The 25,321-nt window shown below is 44.2% G+C and overlaps 10 protein-coding genes across 14 annotated transcripts; 6 read left to right on the top strand and 4 right to left on the bottom strand.

Annotated features, from left to right (window-relative positions):
* The first annotated feature begins 124 nt into the window (after positions 1-124).
* BCIN_06g05140 (hypothetical protein) lies at positions 125-1,392 on the top strand. The gene is made up of 2 exons (XM_001559107.2): positions 125-906; positions 967-1,392. Exons 1-2 carry the CDS (start codon positions 310-312, stop codon positions 1,261-1,263), a joined length of 894 nt encoding a protein of 297 aa, XP_001559157.1. The 5' UTR covers positions 125-309; the 3' UTR covers positions 1,264-1,392.
* An 837-nt stretch (positions 1,393-2,229) lies between these two features.
* BCIN_06g05130 (hypothetical protein) lies at positions 2,230-3,386 on the bottom strand. The gene is made up of 2 exons (XM_024693586.1): positions 3,229-3,386; positions 2,230-3,160 (listed from the first exon to the last, which is right to left on the bottom strand). Exons 1-2 carry the CDS (start codon positions 3,348-3,350, stop codon positions 2,596-2,598), a joined length of 687 nt encoding a protein of 228 aa, XP_024549372.1. The 5' UTR covers positions 3,351-3,386; the 3' UTR covers positions 2,230-2,595.
* A 3,604-nt stretch (positions 3,387-6,990) lies between these two features.
* BCIN_06g05120 (hypothetical protein) lies at positions 6,991-9,177 on the top strand. 2 transcript variants are annotated; one of them, XM_024693585.1, is made up of 7 exons: positions 6,991-7,389; positions 7,480-7,533; positions 7,587-7,733; positions 7,789-8,348; positions 8,427-8,486; positions 8,559-8,615; positions 8,693-9,177. In XM_024693585.1, the coding sequence occupies exons 1-7, from the start codon at positions 7,257-7,259 to the stop codon at positions 8,972-8,974; spliced, it is 1,293 nt and encodes a 430-aa protein (XP_024549371.1). In that variant the 5' UTR covers positions 6,991-7,256; the 3' UTR covers positions 8,975-9,177. The 2 variants fall into 2 exon arrangements, with proteins under 2 accessions (XP_024549371.1, XP_001559162.1); XM_001559112.2 differs by having other exon boundaries at positions 6,991-7,533.
* An 805-nt stretch (positions 9,178-9,982) lies between these two features.
* On the bottom strand, positions 9,983-11,306 carry BCIN_06g05110 (hypothetical protein). The gene is made up of 2 exons (XM_001559113.2): positions 10,632-11,306; positions 9,983-10,575 (listed from the first exon to the last, which is right to left on the bottom strand). Exons 1-2 carry the CDS (start codon positions 11,161-11,163, stop codon positions 10,064-10,066), a joined length of 1,044 nt encoding a protein of 347 aa, XP_001559163.2. The 5' UTR covers positions 11,164-11,306; the 3' UTR covers positions 9,983-10,063.
* Positions 11,307-11,469: 163 nt separating this feature from the next.
* Positions 11,470-15,131, top strand: BCIN_06g05100 (hypothetical protein). 3 transcript variants are annotated; one of them, XM_024693583.1, is made up of 8 exons: positions 11,470-11,541; positions 11,603-12,246; positions 12,297-12,456; positions 12,505-12,598; positions 12,736-13,241; positions 13,294-13,673; positions 13,729-13,934; positions 13,984-15,131. In XM_024693583.1, the coding sequence occupies exons 2-7, from the start codon at positions 12,011-12,013 to the stop codon at positions 13,838-13,840; spliced, it is 1,488 nt and encodes a 495-aa protein (XP_024549369.1). In that variant the 5' UTR covers positions 11,470-11,541; positions 11,603-12,010; the 3' UTR covers positions 13,841-13,934; positions 13,984-15,131. The 3 variants fall into 3 exon arrangements, with proteins under 3 accessions (XP_024549369.1, XP_024549368.1, XP_024549370.1); XM_024693582.1 differs by having other exon boundaries at positions 11,470-12,246; XM_024693584.1 differs by lacking the exons at positions 12,736-13,241; positions 13,294-13,673; positions 13,729-13,934; positions 13,984-15,131 and having other exon boundaries at positions 11,470-12,246; positions 12,297-12,449; positions 12,505-12,578.
* A 76-nt stretch (positions 15,132-15,207) lies between these two features.
* On the bottom strand, positions 15,208-16,765 carry BCIN_06g05090 (hypothetical protein). The gene has a single exon (XM_001559116.2). The coding sequence runs from the start codon at positions 16,354-16,356 to the stop codon at positions 15,568-15,570; it is 789 nt and encodes a 262-aa protein (XP_001559166.1). The 5' UTR covers positions 16,357-16,765; the 3' UTR covers positions 15,208-15,567.
* A 115-nt stretch (positions 16,766-16,880) lies between these two features.
* Positions 16,881-21,043, top strand: BCIN_06g05080 (hypothetical protein). Its single transcript, XM_001559117.2, has one exon. It carries the CDS (start codon positions 17,238-17,240, stop codon positions 20,439-20,441), a length of 3,204 nt encoding a protein of 1,067 aa, XP_001559167.1. The 5' UTR covers positions 16,881-17,237; the 3' UTR covers positions 20,442-21,043.
* A 133-nt stretch (positions 21,044-21,176) lies between these two features.
* On the top strand, positions 21,177-22,496 carry BCIN_06g05070 (hypothetical protein). 2 transcript variants are annotated; one of them, XM_024693581.1, is made up of 2 exons: positions 21,177-21,579; positions 21,648-22,496. In XM_024693581.1, exons 1-2 carry the CDS (start codon positions 21,462-21,464, stop codon positions 22,208-22,210), a joined length of 681 nt encoding a protein of 226 aa, XP_024549366.1. In that variant the 5' UTR covers positions 21,177-21,461; the 3' UTR covers positions 22,211-22,496. The 2 variants fall into 2 exon arrangements, with proteins under 2 accessions (XP_024549366.1, XP_024549367.1); XM_024693580.1 differs by having other exon boundaries at positions 21,177-21,582.
* Positions 22,497-22,588: 92 nt separating this feature from the next.
* BCIN_06g05060 (hypothetical protein) lies at positions 22,589-23,417 on the bottom strand. Its single transcript, XM_024693579.1, has 2 exons — positions 23,098-23,417; positions 22,589-23,037 (listed from the first exon to the last, which is right to left on the bottom strand). Exons 1-2 carry the CDS (start codon positions 23,210-23,212, stop codon positions 22,982-22,984), a joined length of 171 nt encoding a protein of 56 aa, XP_024549365.1. The 5' UTR covers positions 23,213-23,417; the 3' UTR covers positions 22,589-22,981.
* A 333-nt stretch (positions 23,418-23,750) lies between these two features.
* On the top strand, positions 23,751-25,319 carry BCIN_06g05050 (hypothetical protein). Its single transcript, XM_001559119.2, has 2 exons — positions 23,751-23,996; positions 24,043-25,319. Exons 1-2 carry the CDS (start codon positions 23,877-23,879, stop codon positions 25,132-25,134), a joined length of 1,212 nt encoding a protein of 403 aa, XP_001559169.2. The 5' UTR covers positions 23,751-23,876; the 3' UTR covers positions 25,135-25,319.
* Positions 25,320-25,321: the final 2 nt, after the last annotated feature.

The following is a 25,321-nucleotide window of genomic DNA, read 5'->3' as shown; positions in this document are numbered from 1 at the left end:
TTTGTCATCCCCTCCTTTTTCTATCGGGTGGCATGTGAATTTATTTCCCTACCAACCAAATCTCATCTGATTGTGTTATGTTATAAATTACTGTTGAATTTGTAAGATTGGAGGATTTGTGAAAGGTGGTCTTTTGCATCTTCAATTTTAGCGTTGTCAGTGCAGCACTGTGCCCACTAAATTTCCACTTGACAGCCTCGTCGCGTCTCAACATAAAAAATTATTGACCAAACCCTCAAAAAAACATTCGAATCTGATTATTGCACTGCACTCTTTCATTCTTGTAAAGCAAAAGGAAACTCTCTCGCCATGGATCAACTTCGTACCGCTCTCCAACCCATAACCCATAACCTCCCCGCGCCCATCAAAGATTTGGGAGTATCTCTCATCGGCGAAAAGTGTTACAAAACACTCCTCCTCGATATCGATCCAACCCACACAGAATGTCTCAAACTCGGTATCTCTAAGGGTCTCGGAGTAGGAATCATCGCAGCCTCTTCGATTGTCAAGATTCCTCAACTTCTCAAACTTATCTCCTCCAAATCTTCCGATGGAATATCCTTCCTCTCCTACCTCCTCGAAACATCCGCCTACCTCATTTCTCTCGCCTACAACTATCGATCAGAGTTTCCCTTCAGCACATATGGCGAGACCGCGCTTATCATGGTGCAGAATGTAGTGATTGCGGTCTTGGTGTTGAATTACAGCGGAAGAGCTAGCACCGCTGCTCTTTTCGTGGCAGGATTGGCCGCAAGTGCTGTTACGCTGTTCAGCGGAAACATGCTAGATATGCAACAATTGGCATACCTACAAGCTGGAGCTGGAGTTTTGGGAGTTGCGAGTAAACTGCCACAAATCTTGACTGTTTGGCAAGAGGGAGGAACAGGACAGTTGAGCGCTTTCGCTGTAAGTTTTTATTTGTTTATTTCTATACATCCAAACAAGATGCTAATCTAAAATCTCCAGGTTTTCAATTACCTCGCTGGTTCCCTTTCCAGAATTTTCACTACCCTCCAAGAAGTAGACGACAAACTTATCCTGTACGGATTCATCGCTGGTTTTGCACTCAATGCAATTTTGGCTCTCCAAATGGTATACTACTGGAACTCGCCCAGCAAGACCAAGAGCAAGAAGAGCAAGAGCAAGAAGTCCTCGAATGGAAAGCAAAAGGAGAAGGTTCCCGTTGCAGCCTCCCCTGCCGCAACTACCACTCAATCTCAAAAGAGCACAGCCAAGAGTCCTAGCACACGTAGACGTGGTTAGATGCTCCGTTTCTAGAAATCATTTTCTTTTTCAATACTTTACTATTTTTGACTCCTGCATGGTGCAGTTGAAGTCTTTTTGATCTATTTCATGGATGAGTAAATGAAAGAATCTATTCTAACCGTCCCAAGTATTGCTACTCAACTTTTGCACGATTTATGAATTTGTCAAAGCTATTGCTATACCCCACGTTAATTCCTCTCCAAGCTAAGACCTTGCCAAATCATTACACGGAAACTCCCTATTCCACATAGCTAAAGCGACCTCTTGGCGAGATTAAGACAGATCCAGACCTTTTCTTTCCCTATCCTAAACCATTCCATCCTGTAAAACTTTCGTACCCCTTCAATCGTCTCGATCTTTGAAACGCAATCTATCCCAAATAGTTCCTTTTGCTCCAATCCTCATTCTTTGCGTTCTCTCCCCCTTTCCACTTTATCTCTCCTCCCTAATTCAAAATCCCGGCCCCAGATTTATTCACACCTCAATCCCAAACCTCTAGTTTACTCCACACTAGTAATGAATACCCTGCCATTACCTTATTTTTCATATCCTATTATCCATGCCTTTTCAATATGTTTCGATCTCTTCAACCAAAGCCTTAATCTAACCCACTCATTTCATCTCAATGAGTTTTACAGGATACTGTTAGGAAAAAGTAGCGAGAAGAAAACAAGAAAAAAGTGACGGTAGGTTCTCACATAACAGAGGGACCCAAGGATACATTTTAGAAAATGAAAAGGAAGCGATGAAGAAGAGGGCCAGGAAGAGAGGTAAACTCGGTGGAAGGGTTCGGAAGCTGTGGATCTTTGGCGAGAAATTTGGAAATCAAAATAGATGGTACGTATTTCATGGTTAGAAGTGATAAAACCGAGTAGTACATATTCATTTGCTTGAATAGCCATTGCTCTTGCCGCAAACAGTCACAAATTTATGGGCACCAATTCTTGAAAGGTAGGACCACTTTGGGGGTTATATTGTGTATTGATTGTCATTAAACTCTGTAAAGAAGACCACCTACACAAAGTAGGTTGTAATTATGTCTGCACTTGCTTTTACTGCAGCATGACAGAGCGGTTTGGTCCATGTGGTTTAGCACCGATCCTGCTGACGCTATTGGAATCCGGCTTCCTGATATCAGATGATGGCGATGATGACTTCACCAAGCAGCTTAGAATGTAGACACATCCACGCAACACTCAGCAACTGAATCATGAAGCTCTGCTCTCATGCGGACGGTGACCATGTACCACCAAGGGCACAATATCGGGGTCTCTGTCTGGCGATGCGCCAATACAGCTTGATTTGTTCTTCCCACATGGTGGGCTAGCTTCAGATAACCCCACTAGTAGCAAATCTCAATATCTCTTCTTTAGTCCTCACTCTTCCATCCTTTCTCACAGCTCCCTTTTCCGGTGCTTTTGTCTTTTTCTTCTCGGTACGTTTGCCCATTCCTCCCATGACCTCATCCTCGTCCTCGTCCTCATCTTCATCTTCATCATCAGTATCTTCTTCATCTTTAAGTCCTGTATTGACATTATCAACATCACCACTCGCTCTCTCCTCCCACGTATAATCATCAGTGGCCTCAGTTAATGCGTATTGTCTTATCCTTGGCCCAATCCATTCTGCCGCCCATTTCCAGGTTTCTTCAATATCTTCCCCGTCTCCCGTACCATCTATCTGCAAATTGCGACCCTCATCAACCCAAGTCTCTACTTGTGGTTCTAGCTTTTTGCGCAGTAGTTGTAGGAGAAGTCCTTCTTGCGTGCGGCCAGGGAAATTGGTAGAGGGGAATGCGACGATTCGAGAAAGAAGTGCACTATTGGCAGCAAGATGATCGATGACAGATTGGATATTTGTACTCAGAATGGATGAAGATGTCATTATTGAGGAGCTATCATAAACTAGTTAGTAAAAATGAATGCGCAATCTACAATGCGACAAGCATGGGAAGGTACGAACTATTCAGGCAGAGGTGCGCCCCTCTGGAAATCAGCTTTCAAAGATGCGATATTAGAAGTTAAATGTAAGAGACGCTGACGAGTCTGCTCGAGAGCTTTGAGATCCTCTTGCTGGAGTGCCATGATTGCGATTTTGGGTTGTTGTCGCAAGAGTGGTTCAAAATGATGGTGATATTGATTTGGAGGTTCAGACTTTGGGGTTCGGTGGGCTGGACCGGGCTTTTAGCGCGTAACAAAGCCGTGGAGTTTGGCGGTGATTAAGGTGCTGTGGTTGAATGAACTACTAAATTACAGCATCATTTTTATGAATTGTTTCAACAACAAGCAGATCTCAAAATCATACATTACCTACCTAGTATCCACCTGTTCTCAATCAGATGAGACACCGTTGGTTCGTTTTCTGGGTGATAGTAAATGTTTGGTTATATACCTAACCAGTTCTTTGCCAACTATAAAAAGTGAGGATGACTCAAGACGAGATCTAATACACAGTGTAGTGTTCACATGCTTTCGCTCATTTTCCTCTTTCAGAGCAGTCATTCAGCAAGTATTTGAGAACTCCTTTCCTCTATAGATTTCTCGCCGGTTGTCATGAATGCGGCAGCTCTGCAGCTTCCTTTCTCTTTCGCTTAATCTCTTTCACAGACCGAGCCTACTGATGGACCACAGCTTTGTCCGAGCAACGACAAGGTGCCAAATCTCTATATATCTTGCTAGTTTATGCTCGAGGAAGCTTAGAGAGGGATGTATAATCCATGGTTCTTTGGCAGTGGCATATCCCGCTACATTGAAAACATCTTGAGGAACTTTGAAGCCGAGAGCAAACTCAAGATATGATGAGGAAGCTCAATCAACCTCAAATTGTCGACAGTTCATGGCTTCAAGCATTGAATGCAATGAAGAAGATGCTCTGCGATTCAATCATTCAGAATCTGGTGATGTTACTGGAGACTCCTATTACTCAAATCGAGGGTTTGAGCTGTCAGCTTATAGTTGTAGCTTGTCTAGCACTATGGCCTTCATCTATAAAGGCTTTACCATAACGTTGAAATGAAGCCGCAGGGCTCAATGGGCGAGGGTTCCTTGTGGTTTCAGTGGCGGTAGTAACAGGATCTACGACTGGTGCATTCGAATTTTCTTTCTTCGTCTATATTCGCAAGGAGAAGCTTCCTGTTCTTCATGGTGCGTTCCATGATCTCGTAGTCATTATCCAGGTGTCATTTTGGCCAGGACCGTCAGTCACGCCATATTTCCACTTTCCATCTTCACCTCTCCAATATAACCTATATCAGCCATACCTTCTTTCCAACTGGAGTATTTTCCAACAAGATACTAGAAACGTCGCTCGCTTTCTCCGCTCTGCACTTGTGGCCTTGCTGTTTTTCACCCATCGTTGGCATAATCATAGATCTTTGTCGTAGTGATTTTTGTTGGACAATACCCGAGACTTCTTGTTGAAATTGAATGTGAACTTGAAAATTTCAATCTCATAATAGAGAGCAGTTTTTTGTCTCTGTCATTGGACATTTTCTTCACGAGACCTTTTGAAGATGACCTGGAATGTATCATTTCCATAACACAGGAAGACAACTGTTTACACTCAGCTGTGAAGGTAATGCTCACTGGCACTATTTGAGACTTTTCTGTATTTCTAGTTCATAAACAATCGTTGCATCTTGTCTTTTGTACTATTCTAATGAATTATTTCTTACCAGTATGCTTTTAACATCCAAACGTTCTTGCTACTTTTGATATTGTCACTTTATAACTAGCCATCATACTTGGAAATCCGACTTTCCATGGGGATCAGAAAGTTTTACTTAAGTATGAGGCGTATAATAGAGCTCATACTATACTCAAAATAGGAGGGATCAAGTTGTAATTGCTTAATAGTTAGTTCATCAATTTGGAAACATGTTTGCGTGTACTATCTATCATGATGCTCTTGACCATGTTTGAACTCAAAGCGCACATTGCCTTCGTTTTGATCTACTAGAACTACACACCCTCCAAAAATTATACGTTCTTCTCGAAGGTCTCATCACTATTCAAGTTCTTTACATTTTCTTTCCTTTCAATGCCGGACCCATTCACTTGTATGAAGCTCCATAAAATATCAAGTTCACGGGCATTGCTCATACCAGAGTCTCCAGTTTTTGGCATGAAGTGTTCAAGGCCCTCAACAAGATTACCGATGTTCGAACAAAGAGCTTTGATTTCCATCATCTCTTCCCTCAATTCTAGTATCTTCAAGTTGCAACTCCAGCAGTCTAGATACGTGGTTTAATGGATAATTCAGATCTCTAGTTCGGGATGTCTTTCTTACATATTAATTTGCCTTAGCTTGAATTCGAAGTTTCTTTTTCGTCCAGTCTTCCGCGGAAGCTTGTCGTGGATCTTTCTGCGCCTCATAGCATGGAAATATGCATCTGATAATACCAAGCCCAGCCAGTTCAATGGCAAGAACGAGAAGCTGTTATGTTTAGAAGTCAAGGCCTTCCGATGTTGGATGATACACAGAAATGCATAGGAAGATTTCTAGAAAATGTTGAGGGGTGGAGTAAAAGAATGATGAGGACATATGTGTAGAAATTCAAATTTGAGACTTCTCCGGCGGTTATTTTCAAAATGCGATTGTCGCAACCAGGGAGGAGAATCTCAATTAGTATTTGAGAGGCCGTGGGTTCTGTGCAAACAAACTCAAAGTTGTGGATGGACTGAGAATGCATTTTGATAGATATCATACTAGGTTCAAACTTCAGATCAATTTTATGTTATTGGTGATGGTTCGAGGATATAAAGAACCAAATTTACAAGTTATCAGCATCTTAAAGGTCTCTGGTAAACAAACCGCTGAATGATAGGTTTTGTAGTGAGTCTACGTCACATTGTACTGATATTTCTCTTCTGAAATTTGGACTCCCTCTTTACGACCGGCAAGTGTCGGCGCCAAAATTATTTCCCAATTGCATCACTACTAAGAATATATTTCTAAGAACACTAGATCAAACCGCCTATTACAGTTGATTCATTTTTCTTTCAACAACTCAATTGTTTTCCGGAGTGATTGATCTGGAGGGTAACATTCATGGCAAGGGTTTCCTCTATATTGAAGAGGTTGTGAAATGAATATTTACCTGAAATGCAGACGTTGATAGCCACAATATTCCACACAGCTCGATATGAAATATCCGTTTTTGCTCAAGCTAATCTATTAGTCACTTGTGACTAAAAAGTGCTTAGATGTACTTCTAAACTTTGCTTATCAATCACTCTATGACTATATCCGACGCATATCTGTAAAGTATCAATCCAATTGTAAAGAAATGCCATTTTGAGCACGCCATACCCGCCCATAGACAGTTCTAGAAGGGCTCCAATATCTGAGCTTGAATATGGTTCGAGGAATTGTGTCTGGAGATTTTCCAAATTCACTAAATATGTTATCATTACCAGATGGAAACTCGTGTTGAAGGGGTAGGTCATACCTCAGCTGCGTGGCGTCGTGAAGATTCCCAAGATGCGTACTTCTTCGACAAAATGTAATATGTGGATGGGTTGTGTTTTGATTTCACGGCTATCTTGATTGGTGTTTAGCGAGTCAGAGTGCATTCCTCAACCACAACACACATTCTCCTCTTAGCGGCATCTTGGCAGTTATGTTACTACTAACGAAATCAACACTCTAGTGAAGGAGAATACCGAAATCCTCGGCACAAGGTCCAATAGAATCTTTATTGTGTGACAATTCGCCATCAAGCACGAGATAGACTGTTTGGATCTTACATTCCCATATTTGATATTCCGCCCATGGCGGAGATTCATTCCTAACAGGTTTGATCCTCAACAATGGAGCTCTAATCTATCTGGATCATAACACTGATGATTTTGAATATATAATCACGATGAAATTCCTTCTTTCCTTCTTCTCGTACATCAGGAACTAACTTGTATACACTCTTTCTTCCAAACAATAAATAGTCTTCAAGACATACCACATTCACTTACTTGAAATTAAAGTTTTTCATCATGAAGACCCAAACAATTCTTTCAATTCTTTTGGCTACGGCCCATGTCGCTGCTGCTCAAGGAGGGCCAATTCGTGGACCTGGGGGCACTGATATTGGGAACAACGGTCCTCAAGGTGGCAACGGTCCTCAAGGTGGAAACGGTCCTCAAGGTGGCAACGGTCCCCAAGGTGGAAATGGTCCTCAAGGTGGCAACGGTCCCCAAGGTGGCAACGGTCCTCAAGGTGGAAACGGCCCCCAAGGTAATGGCCCTCAAGGTGGAAGCAATGGTGCTGGAGGTAAGTGTTTGACATTGTGAGAAATTTACGATCCTAAATACTAATAACAGTAGGATGGAAGCCAGAACCAGCACCATCAAAGGAAACTACCATTTCCGAGGCTTACGGATCATCAAACTCCGGAGCCAATCAACAATCAGTTTGCCAATGTTACCCAGATGATGGCACTAACGCGCCATCTCTGACTGCAGCTACCAGTCGTAAGAGATCCCTTCTTATTCTATGCTACACCACAACTAATATTATGATTTCCAGAGGAACAAGGTGCCAACTCAGACAGTGGTACATCATTCACTCACATCGTGGACACTACTCCTCCTAAGAAGCCATGGAAGCGTCAACGTGGTGGAGAAGACAGCGAAGAGGGAGGACCCGAGGCACAAAGCGGCGCAGGAGGATGGAAGCCAAAGCCAAAGCCAACCAAGCCAGAAGAAGCCGCTGCTTCGGCGTCTGTTGATGCTACTCAAGTCGGTATCAATGCTGCTGGAGGTGCCGGTTCTGCTGCAGGTCCATGGGGAGCCGTCTCCTATGCCGGCCCCGCAATTGGTGCCAACTATCAAGACATTGATGGAAACTGCGTGTGCCCACCAGGTCAATCGCCCCACAAGCCAAAGCCAAAGGGCGATGCTGAGGGAGCACCCGAAGAAGAAGGTGAGGCAACCGACCCAGCAACTGGCGGTCCATCCGGAGGAAAGCCTGACGGAGGAAAGCCTGATGGAGGAAAGCCTGATGGAGGAAAGCCTGATGGAGGAAAGCCTGATGGAAACGGTAACGGAAACGGAAACGGAAATGGAAATGGAAATGGGAACGGCAATGTAAGAACACTCAACTCTCCTCAATTGGCTGTAAATGGCTGTAAATGGCTGAACAACGACTGACTGATCATTTTACAGGCCAACGGTAACCTCAATGGCAACGCCAACCTCAACGCCAATGAGAACCAGAACTTGAATGTAAGACAGCAGATCTCTAACTTCCTTTCCACAAAAAGGCTTCTTGATATACTGACGAATTATTCGCAATAGGCCAACATCAACAAGAACGAGAACGTTAACATCAACGGTAACGCAAATGCAAACATCGTAAGTGAATTCATTTTACCGAGATTCCAGATCCTGGATCTCTCGTTGTGAATAGTTACCAATGACAATATAAATAGAACAAGAACTTGGGATTCAACTTCGGTAGCAACAGCAATGGATGGGGATCCTGGTTCGGAGGAAGCAAGGCCGCTGCCGTCGTTGCCGACCCCGCCGCCTCGGGTACTCCTGTCGCCGCCAGCGATGCCTCCGGCATTGTCGGTGCCACTGAGTCATTCGTTCCAGAAGCATCCACCGGAGATGTTTCCGGTATTGAGCAATTCACCGGTGCTGGATCCAGCATTGCTATCTCCGCATGGGGGTTCCTTGCAGCCGTCTTCGCCATTGCCAACGTTCTGTAGATTAAGTATCAGTATACTTGGTCGACCTCTTCGTTTGTCTGCAGGACTATTGGGCTTTCTTTATTTTTATTCATCGCGGTTCGCATGTTTTGTTTGGGGGTTATTTCGATTCGACAGCGACACGTCTCTAAGACTGTGTTTGCATTATATTGGAGACGGGCAGATGAGGCATTTCTGTGATTTTTAATCTTAATTGAAAAGCAATTATTGTTTAACCAACCTGAGACACTTGAATCTGTGAAATGACTTTCCGTGATTTGTGATTTTAGTTACGCTGCTCGACCTGTGAAAACTTCTCTGATTGTGCGCAACGAGTCTTCTAAATTTCTTCCTTTGGATACCGTTCTTTTTGAAAGTAGATGTAATTGCCACTTCTTTTTCCCATCATTAATTTTTCGTCTTGGGCAAATTCATGCATGGAAGATTATCGGATTGTATAGTTGAAATACTCAGTGTTCTCTGCCTTGAAATCGTCAGTTATTCCATCAACTTGTTTCCAATCTTAGAGACAGTTTCCAATCGAATTTGATCGGTGCTCCACTTCCTACTGTAGATTATGAATCCAGGAACTCTCATCGACGAGTATGACAAGTGATATTAAACAAGTTTGTTCTATTACAACAACTTCTCTTGGGGTTATATGGCCCTGTAGTGGATTGTATTCGCGTCGTAGCTTACGCAATGGAGCTAACTAATGCCTCAGACTACATCGCTTGGCGGAATTGAATGTCCAAGTGATATTACTACATCACTCTCCTTGTGTTAACATATACTATGTGGCCAACGAAAATTGTGCCCGCCAAAATTAGGTTATAATCAGAAATGGCGAGAGTACCATTTGTGGAATGATATTATTAACCCAATGTTGGCCTGTAAATTCATCAACTTTGACATTGGCATAATACTGGTCGCCTTGCAAGAGACTGTACTTCCAAGTCCTGGTTTTTTTGACCGTGATTTTTCCGGGATATGTGTAGTAACGCTGATGTCACTGAAAGTTTGTAACCTTAGACAACCAGAAGTAAGATCTTAAATATATGCTAAATAGGTATCAATATATACAATACAAAATACAACAAGACAAAACGTCTAATCGCTGTCCAACACAATAACTTCTGCCTCGGCCTCACCGATGCTTTCAACACCCAGAATGTCTCCTGCCTTGACACCTTCGACAAATGCTCCATCGCCCTCTGAAAGAACAGCTCCTTCTCTACCGTCCAACCTAATTTTTGCGTTGCCTCCCTTGGTCATTGGAACGTGGATATAAACTTTTCTGTTCTCCGCACTCTGTGTTGCCCCTCCACCAACAGTCCATTTGAATCTCTTGTCTACTCCAATGATTCCAGCAGCCATGACGAAATCGGCATGTATAGGTATAGTATCTGGGAGTGTTGGTTCCGCAGCTTTCTCCTCTTCTGCAGAAGCACCGGGACCAGCTTTCAATGGTGAGAGGATTGGTAAGAACGCTGATCGCTTAGCGTCTTCAGGGAAAGTTTTTGTATGGTATCGTGGAGTGAGTGATCTAGCCCAGGGAAGGGCCCAAATTTGAAGGAAGTGAACTTCCTCTTTCGATTCATTTTGTTCCGAGTGCGCAATGCCTGCGGGGTATCTAGTTAGCATAAACTCTACTCATTCAAGGAAAATATAAACATACCACTTCCGCCAGTTGTGAACTGAACATCTCCCCTCTTCATTCTGTAGAAATCGTCTCCTTCTTTTCCCTCGGCCCCCTTCTTAATCATACTATCTCTGTGAGTCAATTCTCCACTCAGAATATAGCTGAAGATCTCGGCATCGCGATGAGGATGTGTAGGGAATCCTGTCCCACCAGCGACACGATCTTCATTGAGGACTCGTAAACTTCCAAAGTCTTGGAATTGACTGTCATAGTAATTTGCGAAACTAAATGTATGGTAAGAGTTGAGCCATCCGTGATCAGCATGGCCACGAGCGGAGGATCTGCGAGGGGTAATTTTAGCGTGTGAAAGTGCTTTAGACATTGTTGACTTGATAGCAGATGAAGTGCTCATAGAAGATTGAGTTGTAAGTGAGTCTGTTTGTATTTCGGTCGCTGATCTGTTGTTCGTGAAGAATTGAACGATCTGTGACAGTGGTGTACTGCTATTGTAGAATAGTATTGAAATTGATGCAATGAAAATAGAGGACAAGAGAATAAAGAGCTTCATATATAGATTCCCAGCACGTCTGCTGGAATTTGAGAGATGGAGAAAGATATACTTTACATGAAGATGAGGAAATGATTACTTATTGATTTCAGATTTATTTCTTTGATTTTTTAACTTACTGATAGACATTGGCTAGCCGCTGCGGATTGATTTTTGATGCTGATGAAGGTATTGTCAGCAACTTATTCAGCAGACTAACGACCGAAGCGCTAACCTTAATCGTACTAGGTTGGCCCATCAAACACGTGGATACGCGACTGGGACAGAGTCACGTCCATTGATATCTCGTCCGCGTATTACGCAATAGTCAACGCAACTTGTGAACAAGTACTTTACCATTGCCATAACCGCCCAACGCTCTTGGCACTTCCGGGTCAGGCAAGTTGCCCAAGCCGAGGTCTTGATCGATGATCTCCTAACTCTTATGATGTGTTTTCAGGCTCCGAATGACAGAAAAGTGTTACTGTTCATTCTTGATATCTGTAGAAGACCTCAACTCGTGATCATCAATGCCTGGAGATCCTGAAATTTGGGAGGTCAGTGATGATTCCTCTACATCAGGAACAGATACGGAGAACGATTCACTTCCTACCGTCGATGGATCTCGCAGCAACTTCAATGTAGCTTTTGTGGAAACCAAACCGAAAGGGGTAGTTCTTGACAACGGCAGAGTGGGAGGATATCAAGAAGATCAATTTAAGAAATTGAAAACAAATCTTCGGAACCATTTTGATGATATAAGTATTGGTACTTCGTTCTTCCACCAGGGTATCCTACCAAACGCACCCAATCCAGGAATTTCTATTCACGGTTATGGTACAATTGGGTTTCCACTCACTATGAAAGAATGAAGGCAGCAAGCAGTTTAGGATCTGACGAGTCCACTGGAAACACACTTGCTCCATCTCATGTATATACCATTCCCGGTAACAAGATATCCATAAGAAGCCCTGTTTGGACATCAGTGGTTCAATCGATAGTAGGGATAATCAAAACCGGGCTGGGATTGGAGAATAAGAGTGCTCATGCAGAGTTGTATTCTCTCGTGTATCATTCACCCGGAAGTACCGCAGAGATGATCAAGTAAGTTCCTGGGCCCTCACAATTCTGCTGGGTTCTAACAAGATATATAGCTCAGTTCGGATGCCTTCTAGACACGACTTTGCAACATTAGACATCATTCTACCATCTGCTAGAGAAAGCGAAAACTTTATTCTGGAACAGAATGGGAAGAAAGTCCAATTCCAGAACAACGGATGTTCAGAATGGGACTGCTCCTTTCTTTCGTGGGTTGTGATAACCTTCCTGCATTACCAGTAACCCAAACTAACGAATCCAAAGTTCACAGATGTATCGATGAACAGTACAAAATTATCTTCAGACCACCGCCTTATCCTCAGGTATAATCTTCAGCATACCCTACCAGGAGAGACTAGTGAGTGGAACCTAATTATTTGATATCATTTCCCAAGCCTATCATTTATCTTCACATTTCCGAAACCATATTTTTTCTAAAAGAAGAGAAATAATCAAACCAAGAGTCCAAAATTCTTCTGACGTACTATATCTTAGGTTCTGCTAAAACTTTAGAAGCTTCAATATCCAATTTACAAAGCATATTGGAACCCTGGATAAGAGACGGCATGTTAGTTCCCAAAAATGTATTGGGATATGTGCTTTCAAAAAACTACCAATCTGGCATCTCCCTTCAAAATCTTTGTGGAAAGGATATTCTTGTTGTCAATCAGCTCAAGGAAGTTTGCACCTGCACAGGAAGCAATTTTGAGCTCTACCTGTCAAGAATAGAGAAACAAGCCAGTGGCCCAACTGCCTCGTCTGGATATGGCTATTATGGTTACGGTCAATCAGGCGACGAAAATCACGTCATGGAGGAAGTCGAGGAGGAATCTTTACATATCACCAAGCTTGTGAATCTCAACGGTGAAGCGCTACGTGCAGATGCTGCTAGTTTTGATTATGAAAACCTCATAAATGATGATCCTTTCGACGGTGCCTCCACGGATGAAGAGGACTATGATGATGATGATGGATATATGACAAAACATTATCGTGCTTCTGTAAGTTAACTTGCTGGGAATCATAGACAGTCGGACGGCTGACAGTGCGAAGATGGTAGTCCTCATACCTCGAGCTTCTCGATTCCAGTTCATATTAGGCAAACTAGGTAGCTGGGATAACGACAGAAATGAATGTGTTCTCAAATATATGGCAGATTTGGGGAATATCACTTCCGAATCATCTTCCGCTGACTGGGAAGAAATGAAAAAAGTATGCGAATTAGTACTTGCGAGAAGCGAAAGCGACCGGCAGAGTAATGTCCTATCGGGGTTTTCGTATAAGGTATATCTGTTGGTAATCAGCTCGATAATAGACCTTGATGACAAAGTTCTTCTTGAACGCACATTACCAACTTGCTTCTCAGGACCTGAATATCAGCCGTTGGTAGCCAAATTGAGAGAGAAGAATGGACCGCTATGGGTGCTGGCTAGGTATGTTTCAATCAGAACTAAAGTGCTAACATCAACTCGCTGACAGTGGTATCAGAGCCGAGTTATATATCTCTACGGTCCGCAATTTCGCTAATCGGTGTGAAACGATTGAAACCCTATCTCAATATCAAGTGGGACTGGTTGGTCCTTCACTCAATATGAATTAGCATTATCTTCATGTGCGCCATCTCTATGTGTTTCCGATGTGGCACAATTGATTAAAGTAGCAAAAGTATTGCCTGAAAAACGGATCATTGAGACGTATGTTCGTTATGATTCTTTATCGAGAAACTCTACTAATTGACACTAGTTTCCTCCCAACAATCAAACTGTGCCTGAATAAGCATCAAATGCTGTGCTCAATCTTGACGCACATCTCGAGAAGCCTTTCATTAAGCGATCGCACACCACAGTCACTTGACCTTGTTTTTAAAGAAATATGGTCAGGTAACATTAATAGACTGGAGACGTTGAATCCCAGGGACTGGCCGGGAGATATCTCATTTGCTGAAGGCCAGGCTGGTTACGATTCTAGATACCCACCAGATAGCGCGTGGCCACAGCGGAAGTATTGGAATGTAGCCTTCGTTGTTTGTCGGGCTTACCAGAGAGGGATGACACTCGAGCTCGAGCTTTTCTTTCGAAAACTTTGCCACCAAGTTCAATCTGCGCAATTGGATTCCTTTAATGATAAATTCATGCCATTCCTGAAAGCTCTGGTCGATTCTATACGCAATGTTACCCCGATCGCATTCAAAGCACCACTATTCAAGCAGCTTTTTCAGAGCATTGTTAGCTCGTATGCCATACGTTATCATGCAGGTAAACCTGTCAAGCCCCAAGGATGGACTCGCGACATTCGAGGATGCAACTCGAACTGCTCAGACTGCAACTTACTAGATGAAGCTTTGTTAGACCCTACTAGAAAAAAGTTTGTGTTCTACTTAAACGCACAACGGAGACAGCATTTGGAAAGTCGAATTTTCTCAGATGTCCAGAATAGGCTCATAAAGACTTCTGTTGTGAAAGATCGTAGCCCCCATGGTTTGGTGATGGAAAAAACTGGTGATGTTTTTGCACACATATTCCGCATTTGGTCCCTACTGGCAAAAGAGACGATGTTACGTATCGAAATGTTGGGTGAAGATGTAATAGAAATCTTGTCAGAGGAGCATGACGAGACGCCATTGCGTGGTATGGCAAAAGTTTCCGATGATAACATTCAGCAGGCCAAGAAGGACATTGCTACAATCATATCTAAACACCGAGCCACCTCAAAACTCCAAGAATCCTCTTCATCCAAGACTTTGGCTTCCTCCAGTAGCAATACGATTAGTGGCACTGGCATAGGCGAGAAGAGAGGCTTCTCTTCAGATGTTTCCGCCACTAGTGAAAATTCTGTATCTTATGAAACACAAGCAAAGCGACTTCCAGCATGGAATCAATGGCGAGAGCCCACCAAGGAATGACTTTGCCGTTCGGTTACAAATGCTGCTGGCTTCAAGAGTGCTCTCTTTGAAAAATCTGACTCTCATGTTTCCTACGATAATTGGAGGTTTTGAGACCTTAATTTTCTTTGTCGGCCAGAATCTATTGTATGCTATGTAGGATATGTGCAGGGAAAATGGCATGTATCATTGTTTTGCGAGAGATACTCAGGGTTGCTGGGATTTCTGGATAGAGAACTGATGTGTATAACTATGTAGCAACCAATTACGACAGATAGAAAAACTCCATTATCCAAAATTGTTGTGCAAGTCTGATGTGACACTGATGCACTTTGTATGTACACTTATGACATAGGAATGAAGGTCCGAATCCTGGCAATGGAACAATACCTCAGACAGATTCAGCTGAGTTAAAAATCAAACTTTTGTCTCAAACTTCCCCACACCTATAGTTTTGACCCGTTCTTGCCTGGTATAGGCAGATCCAATTCTGTTGTGCAAAGAATGAAAGTGTCCCTCAAACTTCCCACCCTATGTCTGTGATTTACTTCCTGATAATCTTCACTGGCCAACATATCTGCAAAATGTTCAATGCTCGGATAGTGTGCCACGGCAACCTCATCCCATTCACCTCTTTCTTTCAAATCTCCCTCGTGTATCACAGTTCCCATTATCTTGGCAATACCACCTCGTTTTGACCCAATAGATTTTGCAAATTCGGCTCCATATTTCAAATATTCACCTTTGAGTCCAGGCTTAAAGGCTAAAAGATTGAGCATAGAAACCGCACCACGCCCCTCTTGGTCTCTATAGGTTTTGATCCATTCCATCAATGGAGGAGAAAGCTCGAGGGCTTGAGCTGAAGCTGTTGTGCGGTAATTGTTTAAGCTTCCTGTGAGTGGCGGTGTGTCTTCGGGCCGTGGATTAAGTAGTCTTCTATTCTTCGACGCAAAATCATGGAGCAATCGAGAAGGTATTCCTGCTGTCACCTGCCATTGATGAAGGATAAGCTTTTGTAGTGAGGCTGGAAGAGTGTCGGTATTGGGCAAGATCATCAGAATATCCCAATGGATATTACGTGCGATAAGTGGGTCGATCGATATCGATGTCGGAAGGACGATCCAACGCACAACCCTACCAATTGTGAGTGGGGTGAGCGAAGTCGTTGAAAGGGCTGAGAGGAAATCGGTGATGGTGACGGAGAGAGAAAGCAGATGAAGTGTGCAGGCTGGCATGTTTGCTGTGTTGTACGAGTGGACTGGATATAGTATGGGCCACCGATTTGTGGTATATAGCTGGTATGCTATGTACGAGAGGACAACGATACAATAAGTGACATTGAAGGTAATGAACTTGAATGAAGGGAGGTGTTGATATTAGGATGATAACGCTTCGTGGAACTCATCATAACAAGCCCAATCCAACGGCGCGATGCCCCTCACTAGATAAGGCCTAAAATTGGAACCGAGGCACAGACAGCCCCTTCATTTTCGGCTGACCTTTCCTTCCTTCCCCAGTCTTTCAAGTAATTCTAGTTATCAAGAATCAAATCAGCCTATTGAGTCTGAAAGGAATTCTTTTCTCAATTGTATACCGGTATAGCTTCAAGCATATTGAGAGGATGGACAATCAGTAGTTGATGTCTGTGTGTAAAGTATATAAGTATCTCATGATGGAATGACTTTCCGCAATGTTCTCACATGCATGCATCTAAGGCTACTAGCATAAGTACCCATAGAGCTAATCACGGTTATCACTAGGTCAACGAATAGGAAAACTTCCTTGCATGTCAATAATGACCATGGCTGGTCTGGAAGTCGTGTTTATCGCCAAAACGGGGCTGGATACTGGGCCGCACTAATGCTTTCACGAAGATGATTTTGTATCACTTACTGTTCAATACAGACGAACATTGCATCTGAACGACAATATACTTCAATTGAAACCTGACCGACGAGAGGGCTGGCTTGAGGAGAATCAGTGCTGAGCTGCACAGCTCTCCACTCTCAATTTGAAATTCTTACTGGCGTCAATAATGTGATTAACATCAAAAAGTAGAATAGCCTCCGCCAGCATTTTTGTTTTTCAACATTCATTTTCCAGATTCAGATCCAGCATGAGAACCGATTTGTCGCCGGTCCTTTGGACATTGATAAGTCTCACAACTACTGCGAATTCGCAGACCTTACCATATAATCCGACTACGATTCTTCTTCCATCGAGCGCAAGCCAAAGGAACGACACAGCATTCATCTTCCTCGTCGCATCTGAATCAGACACTCGACCCGAGTTTTTGTCCCTAAATATATCTTCAACTTTGTTCGCTTCAAATCTTACATTAGAACCCTTTACACCTAATCTTTCGTTTCTCAATAACAATACTGCTTTTATACCTACGATTGGGGCGGACGGCGATATTTCGTTGCTTACTGGTTCTTGTTCAGAATCTGCCAGCACTGAATTATGGACCTATACACCTGGAAATGAGGCTGCTGGAAATGGGACGTGGACGAAAGAGACGACTGTCGTGGCCAGTGATGTTTCCTCTGATGGTGTCGCAGGCGCGCATTTTTTATCGGGTGGATTCCAGTTTTCTACATTGGTCAATGCAAATGCTACATATACGGATATCTATATCTATGGTGGCATGTGTCCCAGTTCCTCGGCGAATATATCGACATGGCAGTCAAAAGCCAACTATACGAACCGCATGATGCGACTATCACCTGGATCGGCAGATTCGTACAGTTTGGATTTAACTGCTAACAGAGGAGCACCTGTTGCTGAGGCGGGATTCACCATCACTCCTCTGCTTCCTGCGTATGCGAATGCTTCGGGGGTTATGACACAAACTCAGAATTTCATACTTCTTGGTGGACATACACAAGGCGCGTTTATAAACATGAGTCAAGTCGCGATTTGGAGTCTTCCCGAGGAGAGTTGGAGCTTTGTCACAGTCAACCCACCATCCTCAACGCAGAGCTCCAATACAGAATTGACAATGAAAAATGCAGTAACCAGTGTCGATAGTCGTTCAGGGCATACGGCGATATTAACAGAAGATGGATCTAAAGTCATTGTGTTGGGCGGATGGGTTGGTAGCGTTAATCAAGCTGCTGATCCACAATTTGCTATATTGGAACTTGGAACTGGCTATGGAGGAACTGGAAGATGGAAATGGTCGGTACCTGCAGATCAGCCATTTGGAAACGGTATTTATGGGCACGGTGCAACAATGCTTCCTGGAAATGTTATGATGGTACTGGGTGGATTTAATATAACAGACGCCAACAATATGAAGAGAGCTGTTGACACAACTGTCCAACCCATGTTTTTTAATGCTACGAGCTCCACTTGGATGTCGAACTACACCAATCCAGCATATGTCCGCAGAAGCGCTTCTTCGTCCTCGGGTTCCTCAAAAGTCGGCCTTGGCATAGGACTCGGATTAGGTATCGCTGCGTTCATCGCTATTGTTGGAGGACTTAGTTGGTGTTTGATTCGCTGCAGGAGGAGACGTAGAGAGTCGAGGAATGAGGGGAGAGAAAGAGACCTCAGGTCTCTTGGCTACAACGCCGCCACTGCACACTCAGGCTCACAAGAAATGTATCAAACTCGTAGTTATTCTGATCGCCAAAATCATTATTATGACTCAGGAAGTGCAGTGGGGGGATACGATAGTCTATACAATGGTGAATACGGCGCGGGAGAGATTGGCTCTCCCACACTTCAGTCTCGGCAAATACCCAGGAAAGCTGTACGAAACAATCGAGGTCTCTACCAGCCTGCTTCAACCTTTGACCCTGGTGCAGTAGCTGGGAATGCTAGAGCAGCTAATATTGGTGCAGCTGGGCCGATACATCCAATATACGAAGCAGACGAAGACGCTGATATTATTTCTCCTATTGAAGTGGGGATTGCTCTTCCATTTGAAGAAAGCGACGCCTTCTTTGGTGCGAAGCGACGATCGGATCCATTCAAAGATCCAGTTACTCAGAATTTCTCAGTGCCCGTGCAATATAACAACCAAAATGTCGCTATGCCTGTTTCAGAATCCCCAGCGCAAGAACGGGAACGTGAGATCGAAGCATGGGTTGCAGACTGGGCCGCTGCAGATGCCCTCCTTCACGCTCAAGCCAAATCTCATTCAACTGTTGGGAGAAGTTCTCCTTCTCGACGGGCAAACTTGATTACAGCGACTGGTCCAGCCTCTGTTGCGGGGGAACTCTCTGACGACAATGCTCGAACAGCCAGTAACCTTAGCGAGCAAAGTATGGCCCCTACCGCTGCTACTTTAAGTCGATCGGGATCTAGTTCCCTAGGAGCAAGATCAAATTCGCTTCGAGGTTATTTAACATACGCGATGAACACGATTACTCTGGGAAATGCTACTCTGAGTCCGATGCCTGACAGCCCTGTCGCACAAAATGCTCAGATCTACCCTCCTGGGAGTTCCGGTAGCGAAAATACTGGTTCAACTTATACCACCGCTCATACGCAACCTAGCTTTTCTGCCTTGCAGGCAGAAGGAGTAACCTTACTCCCTCGTCCAGAGCAGTCCGCTGACCGGGGGATTCCTTCCCCTACTGATTCCTCTTTCAGATCAACACCCCATACACCCACTAGGACGACATATGATCACATTGGCAGTCCATCGAAGAACAAGCCCATGGGTCTTGGTAGACGTGGATGGTTGGGAAGTCTGCGCAAAGCTCTCAGGCCTGAAAGTGATACTGCGGCGGAATCTAGTCTTCTAGATCGAGAGTCAATTCCTCTTCCAATTGGTATCGATAACTCTCCAAGAAGAACCGTCAGTGCTGGTGCGGCTTTATGGAGGAGAAAACAGGGTAGAGGAGACTGGGAGGATAGTGAGAACATTGGTGGCAAGCGTGGGAGATCCAGTTCGTTTGTTAATGGCGGCCGGTCGAGTGTACAGTTTGCAAGGACTAGTGAATCTAATGGACTTGTAGTAAATGGGATCGATGAAGATGATGAAGAATGGGATATCGAAAGAGCAATTGAGGATCGGGTGGTACAAGTCATGTTTACAGTGCCCAAAGAGAGATTGCGCGTTGTCAATCATGATGTTCGTGAAGATTTGAGCGAAGGAGGGAGTATGAGGGGAAGGAACATAGGAGCTAGCAGAAGCGGAACCCCAAGTCGAACCCCTAGTGAAATCTTGAGTATAGAAGATGGCAACAAATTAGCCAAAACGGAAAGCGCCGAAAGCGGGAGGAGCAAGGGACGGGTGAAAGGCAAGGGAAAAGTGTCGGAGTTGGTGGAAAGGCTCGAGGGTCGCAGTAGTCCTGAGCGTCCATGAGTCTGTATTTGTATTTTTCGGGTATGATGTGTACGATTGATGTTTTTTGTGCGATATAGGGCATGGTTATGACCCCCTTTTGATTTTTAGCGGCATTGGGTATGAGAGGTGACTGGGTTTTGTCCGCTTTTAGGTACTAGAAATGCGTTTCTTTCAGGATGATTTGTGCTTAAGTTGAAGACTACATAACGGTTGGAAAAGATTCTGATTTTCGTAGTGCATGATTGAGATTTTCTATCTGTCAGTCACTACTAATTTATTGTTCATGTATGTCGTTAGATCTATGAGATATGGAATTGAGAATATGTATTTAGATTCACTTCAAGCCTGCAAACATGATGGTGCATCACTCGAGACTTCCGACTTTGATATCATTGGAATTCTCAAGTAGCTTGTTACTTCCCAACGGCAAGATGCTGTACAAGCTTGGTTTATGATTAAGATGATTCACATGCGTTCCTCATGGGGCCTTGGAAATAAGCGATAGTGAATATGTACACGTACATGAAACTTTGAAGTCAAAGAGGCTGAAATTCTCATCTTCTCATTCACTTCAAGATAAAGCTTGTGAACCCAAAAACTTGGAATCTATATCATACACATATACTTTTCCAGCTTCCTACTATGGAATATGATGTAACAATGGAAAGACGCAGCTAATTTTTGAATTCTGTGTAAATCATCGTACTAACCTGTAATTTGAGGCTTTTGATATAACGACAGCGAACCAGATTAGCAATTTTCTACCACAATTTCTTATTCGCCTTTTTGATAGGTCAATATATGAGCCATAATCTCAATATAATTCACCTTTCGCCTAGCGCCATATTGTTCCACACCATCACGAAATTCTTGTTTATAAACTCCTAAGAATTCCCCTTCTGTCTTCTTTCTTCCTTTCAAAAACATCTTCAGAACTCCAAACGAAAAATCAAACTTACAATACCATCACTTTCGTTTATCAATCCCTACAAATAAACAACTTTTCTATCCAAGATACAACTCTCAAAAGTAGTCATTATGTCTATTATTCAGAAATCCATCATGTTTGCCCTTTTCTTCGTCGCGCTTGTTCTCCCCGTCAGCGGCGCTGGTCAACTTGCTCGTGGTGTTGCATGGGCTTCGGACTCAACTTCCTGTAGTATGGCCTTTTACTACCGTCCTCATAATTTTAAGAATCAAAATACTGACAAGAGATTTTTATAGCCGGTGCACCTGTCGAGACACTCGTCCCCATCGTCCTCCCATCCTCTGCTCCAGCTTCCCAAACGACTGCTTATACATCCTCTGCTCCCGTTGAAACTCTAGTTCCAGTTGTCAGCTCAGCTTCTGATACAACTGTTTACACCTCATCTGCTCCAGTCGAAACTCTTGTTCCAGTCGTCATCAGCTCAGCTTCTGGCACCACGGCTTACACCTCATCTGTCCCCATCGACACCCTCGTCCCAGTCCCCAGCAGCTCGGTTCCAGCCACCACTGCTTACAGCTCATCTGCTCCCGTCGATACCCTCGTTCCAGTCCCCAGTACTTCTGTTTCCGGTCACCCATCGGTTTCCCCTAGCGTCGTAACTGGCACATACGCCAACTCCACCTCCGTTGTTCCATCCACAACCCTCACCAGCAGCGCTACTTCTGTCACCACCAAGACTTCGGCTACGAGCTCTGGACCAGCTAGCAGCGCTGCTGCTCATACCGGTGGAGCCATGGCTGCCAACACAGTTTCAGGTGGCTTGCTCGCTGCTGTCTTTGCAGCTGCTTATTTCATCTAGAGCATTAATGCTATGCCATAAGTTGCGCTTAGGGAGGACATTTCATTTGCTTATTTGGTGGATGGATTGATACTATTCGGAACATTGGGTAGCAAATTTCTTTTGCATTGTGTTAAGGGATGGCGTACGTGTGCGTTGATCAGGAAAGGGATGTTGATATTAGAACAAGGTGTTTAATAAATAGAGAAGATACAAATGGTATCCTTACGATACACATTTGTCTCTAGATCTATCTCGCACTTTAGTTCTCTGAAAACAAACAGCTTTGTTTACTTAAAATGATCCATATCGATTGCATACGTGAAGTGAAGTCCAAACATGAAAACTATCTTACCCTGCCGTCAAGAACAACTACACACAGAATCTCGAGTGCTTTACTGCAGAACTGATTGCTTTGAAGTTCTCTAACATTCTGTTGTGGCCGTTTCCGCAACTACAACCATGCCAATCACATTCGAACTAGTTTAGTACCTGCATATGAGCGGCAACGCCATAAAAGGCAGGTGCTGCGTAATAACATCTTCAACCGCTGTCTACCCCACGTTTAACGTCCACCCCAATAACAATTTCTCCATCCCATCCCGTCTCAACCACCAACGACACATCGATTTCAAACCTGTCAAAGTCCACTTCCTCAGGTTCTCCACACCTCCGCATTCTTCCCGTCTATCCTCACAGTGCCTTTCAAATCCAGGCCCCGTCCAGCGTAGGACGCGGACACTCTCTCGGTCCGTTCTTCAAACGACTTGGGATCAGTCCGGAGATAGAGCTTCATTTGTGATATTCTCCGGCGTGGCAATTCTCTCCCTGTAAGTGCGGGGTGCGAACTGTCGTGAGAAGGACCGAATGTTAGCTTTTTGCGGGGGGGTTGGGGAAATCATGTGTACCTAAGTGGTTTTTATAAATATCTTTTGATTGAGATGCGAGAATGATGAAGGACCGATTAGCTGCTTGCGCGGCTGAGTTGATAGATGTGTTGTGGTGGGGATGGTAGAATGCCATTGACGACCTCGGAGCGAGATGTAAAGGGGATTCTGACTCGGGCTCTTTTGAGGGACTAGTAAGTTCAGTTTCTACCGTCTTGGCGGTTGGGCTTGTTGTCCGTCTAAGATGAAGTTATTGGGAATGGCATAGATGGGATAGATGGATTTTGGTGAGAATAGTTGAGATTTTCTTGAGAGTTCTCCTCTAGTCCTGTGTTTGATCCTTAGGAATATACTGTTTGCTGTCTTCACTTCTGTCTGGCAGCTTTCCGCCTTTCTCATATCAATGGAGAAACTTCAATGCTTTCCATATTGCCAATCGGCGGATCTAAAAGTTTGGCTCTGGAATTCTATTTAGAGATGTCCAAGTGGCGTGTAAACCACTTGAAGATGGTTAATCTTCAATAATGCTTTTCACATACTGCAGAATTCAAATATTACCGGCTTGGCGTAATATAAGTCTTCAGTTTTTTCATCATCATCAATTTAACCTAGGTTTCGGATCTTGCAGTAGCTGTTGTCTAGGTATGAGTTGAAAATTCTTGCATTGAGTCTCTGCTGCTAGGTTATGATTGAGAACTATAAAGAAGAGTCAAAATCCTATGGTATTTAAACGAACAAGTTCGTCAATTTTCTTCCTTTCCAAGTGTCCTGTACAGAGGAGACATTGAAGAGCATACTATATGACAATGTCAAGATCTTCTACCATTCTTTTTGTGTTGGCAGCAGCCAATTTGGCGTCTCTAGTAGATGCTCATGGCTACATGAACATACCCTCCAGTCGAACAAGCATCGGCCATTCAGTAAGATTCCATAAATCCATTTCTATTACCACATTAACAATTGAAGGTTGGCATCGACACATGTCCCGAATGTACTATTCTTGAGCCCGTCTCTTCATGGCCTGATCTCGACGTCGCTCCAGTTGGACGCAGCGGTCCTTGCGGCTACAATGCTCGGGTCAGCGTCGACTACAATTACCCTTCCACAAACTGGGGTAACACCCCCGTCACCACCTATACAGCTGGTCAAACAGTCGATGTACAGTGGTGCGTAGACAACAACGGAGACCATGGCGGTATGTTCAGCTGGCGCATCTGTCAAGACCAATCCATCGTGGATAAGCTCATCACACCCGGATACATCCCCACGGATGCCGAGAAACAAGCCGCTGAGGATTGTTTCGACGCCGGATTACTCCCCTGTACCGACGTCACCGGAGCCACGTGCGATTACAACGCAGATTGCACTCCCGGACAAGCCTGTTACCGAAACGACTGGTTTACTTGCAAGGGATTCAACAGCGGCACAAGATGTCAAGGAGTGGATGGCGCCGCTCTCGGCTCTTGCTACACTTCCATCGCAGGTGGATATACAGTGACCAAGAAAGTCAAGATCCCAAACTACGCATCAAATCACACCCTCATATCCCTGAAATGGAATTCCTTCCAAACAGGCCAAATCTATCTAACCTGCGCCGATATCGCCATTGTCGGTTCCGGCAGCGGCGGCGGCTCCTCAAGTACCACGAGCAAAACATCTTCCACCTCCACCACCCTCAGCACATCGACCAAATCGAGCACCACCACCAGCGCCACCACGGCAACCACAAGCTGCGCCTCAACCCCTTCTCTGATTCCCGTAACCTTCAACGAGCTCGTCACCACCACCTACGGACAAACCATCAAAGTCGCCGGCTCGGTCGCCGCTCTCGGAAACTGGGATGTTTCCGCCGCCGTCGCATTGTCAGCTGTAAACTACACGAGTGCGAATCCATTGTGGACCGGAACCGTCATGTTGCCCCCCGGACAGGTGGTGCAGTATAAGTATGTGAATGTGGCGAGTAGTGGGACGCCAACGTGGGAAAAAGATCCCAATCGCGTTTTTACGGTGCCCGCGGGTTGTGCGACAAAGGGGACCGTGGGGGATACTTGGAGATAGAGGGGCAGGGAGAGGGGGTGCTATGTTGGCGATTGGATCTCGTTGTTAGTAGGTAGGTATGCAATGCGGATGTTGAGATACTGTGATCTCATATGATTGTAAAAGGATTTGGACCTTTACATATATGTGTTTTAGTTTAGTTACGAGAATCAAACTCTTGTTTCCTACCAAACATGTAAGAATCAAA

This window comes from Botrytis cinerea, chromosome 6 (assembly GCF_000143535.2).
Source record: "Botrytis cinerea B05.10 chromosome 6, complete sequence".
In the NCBI taxonomy this organism is placed as follows: Eukaryota; Fungi; Ascomycota; class Leotiomycetes; order Helotiales; family Sclerotiniaceae; genus Botrytis; species Botrytis cinerea.
The sequence above is the reverse complement of the archived record's forward strand: the minus strand, read 5'-3'. Positions and strand labels throughout refer to the sequence as shown.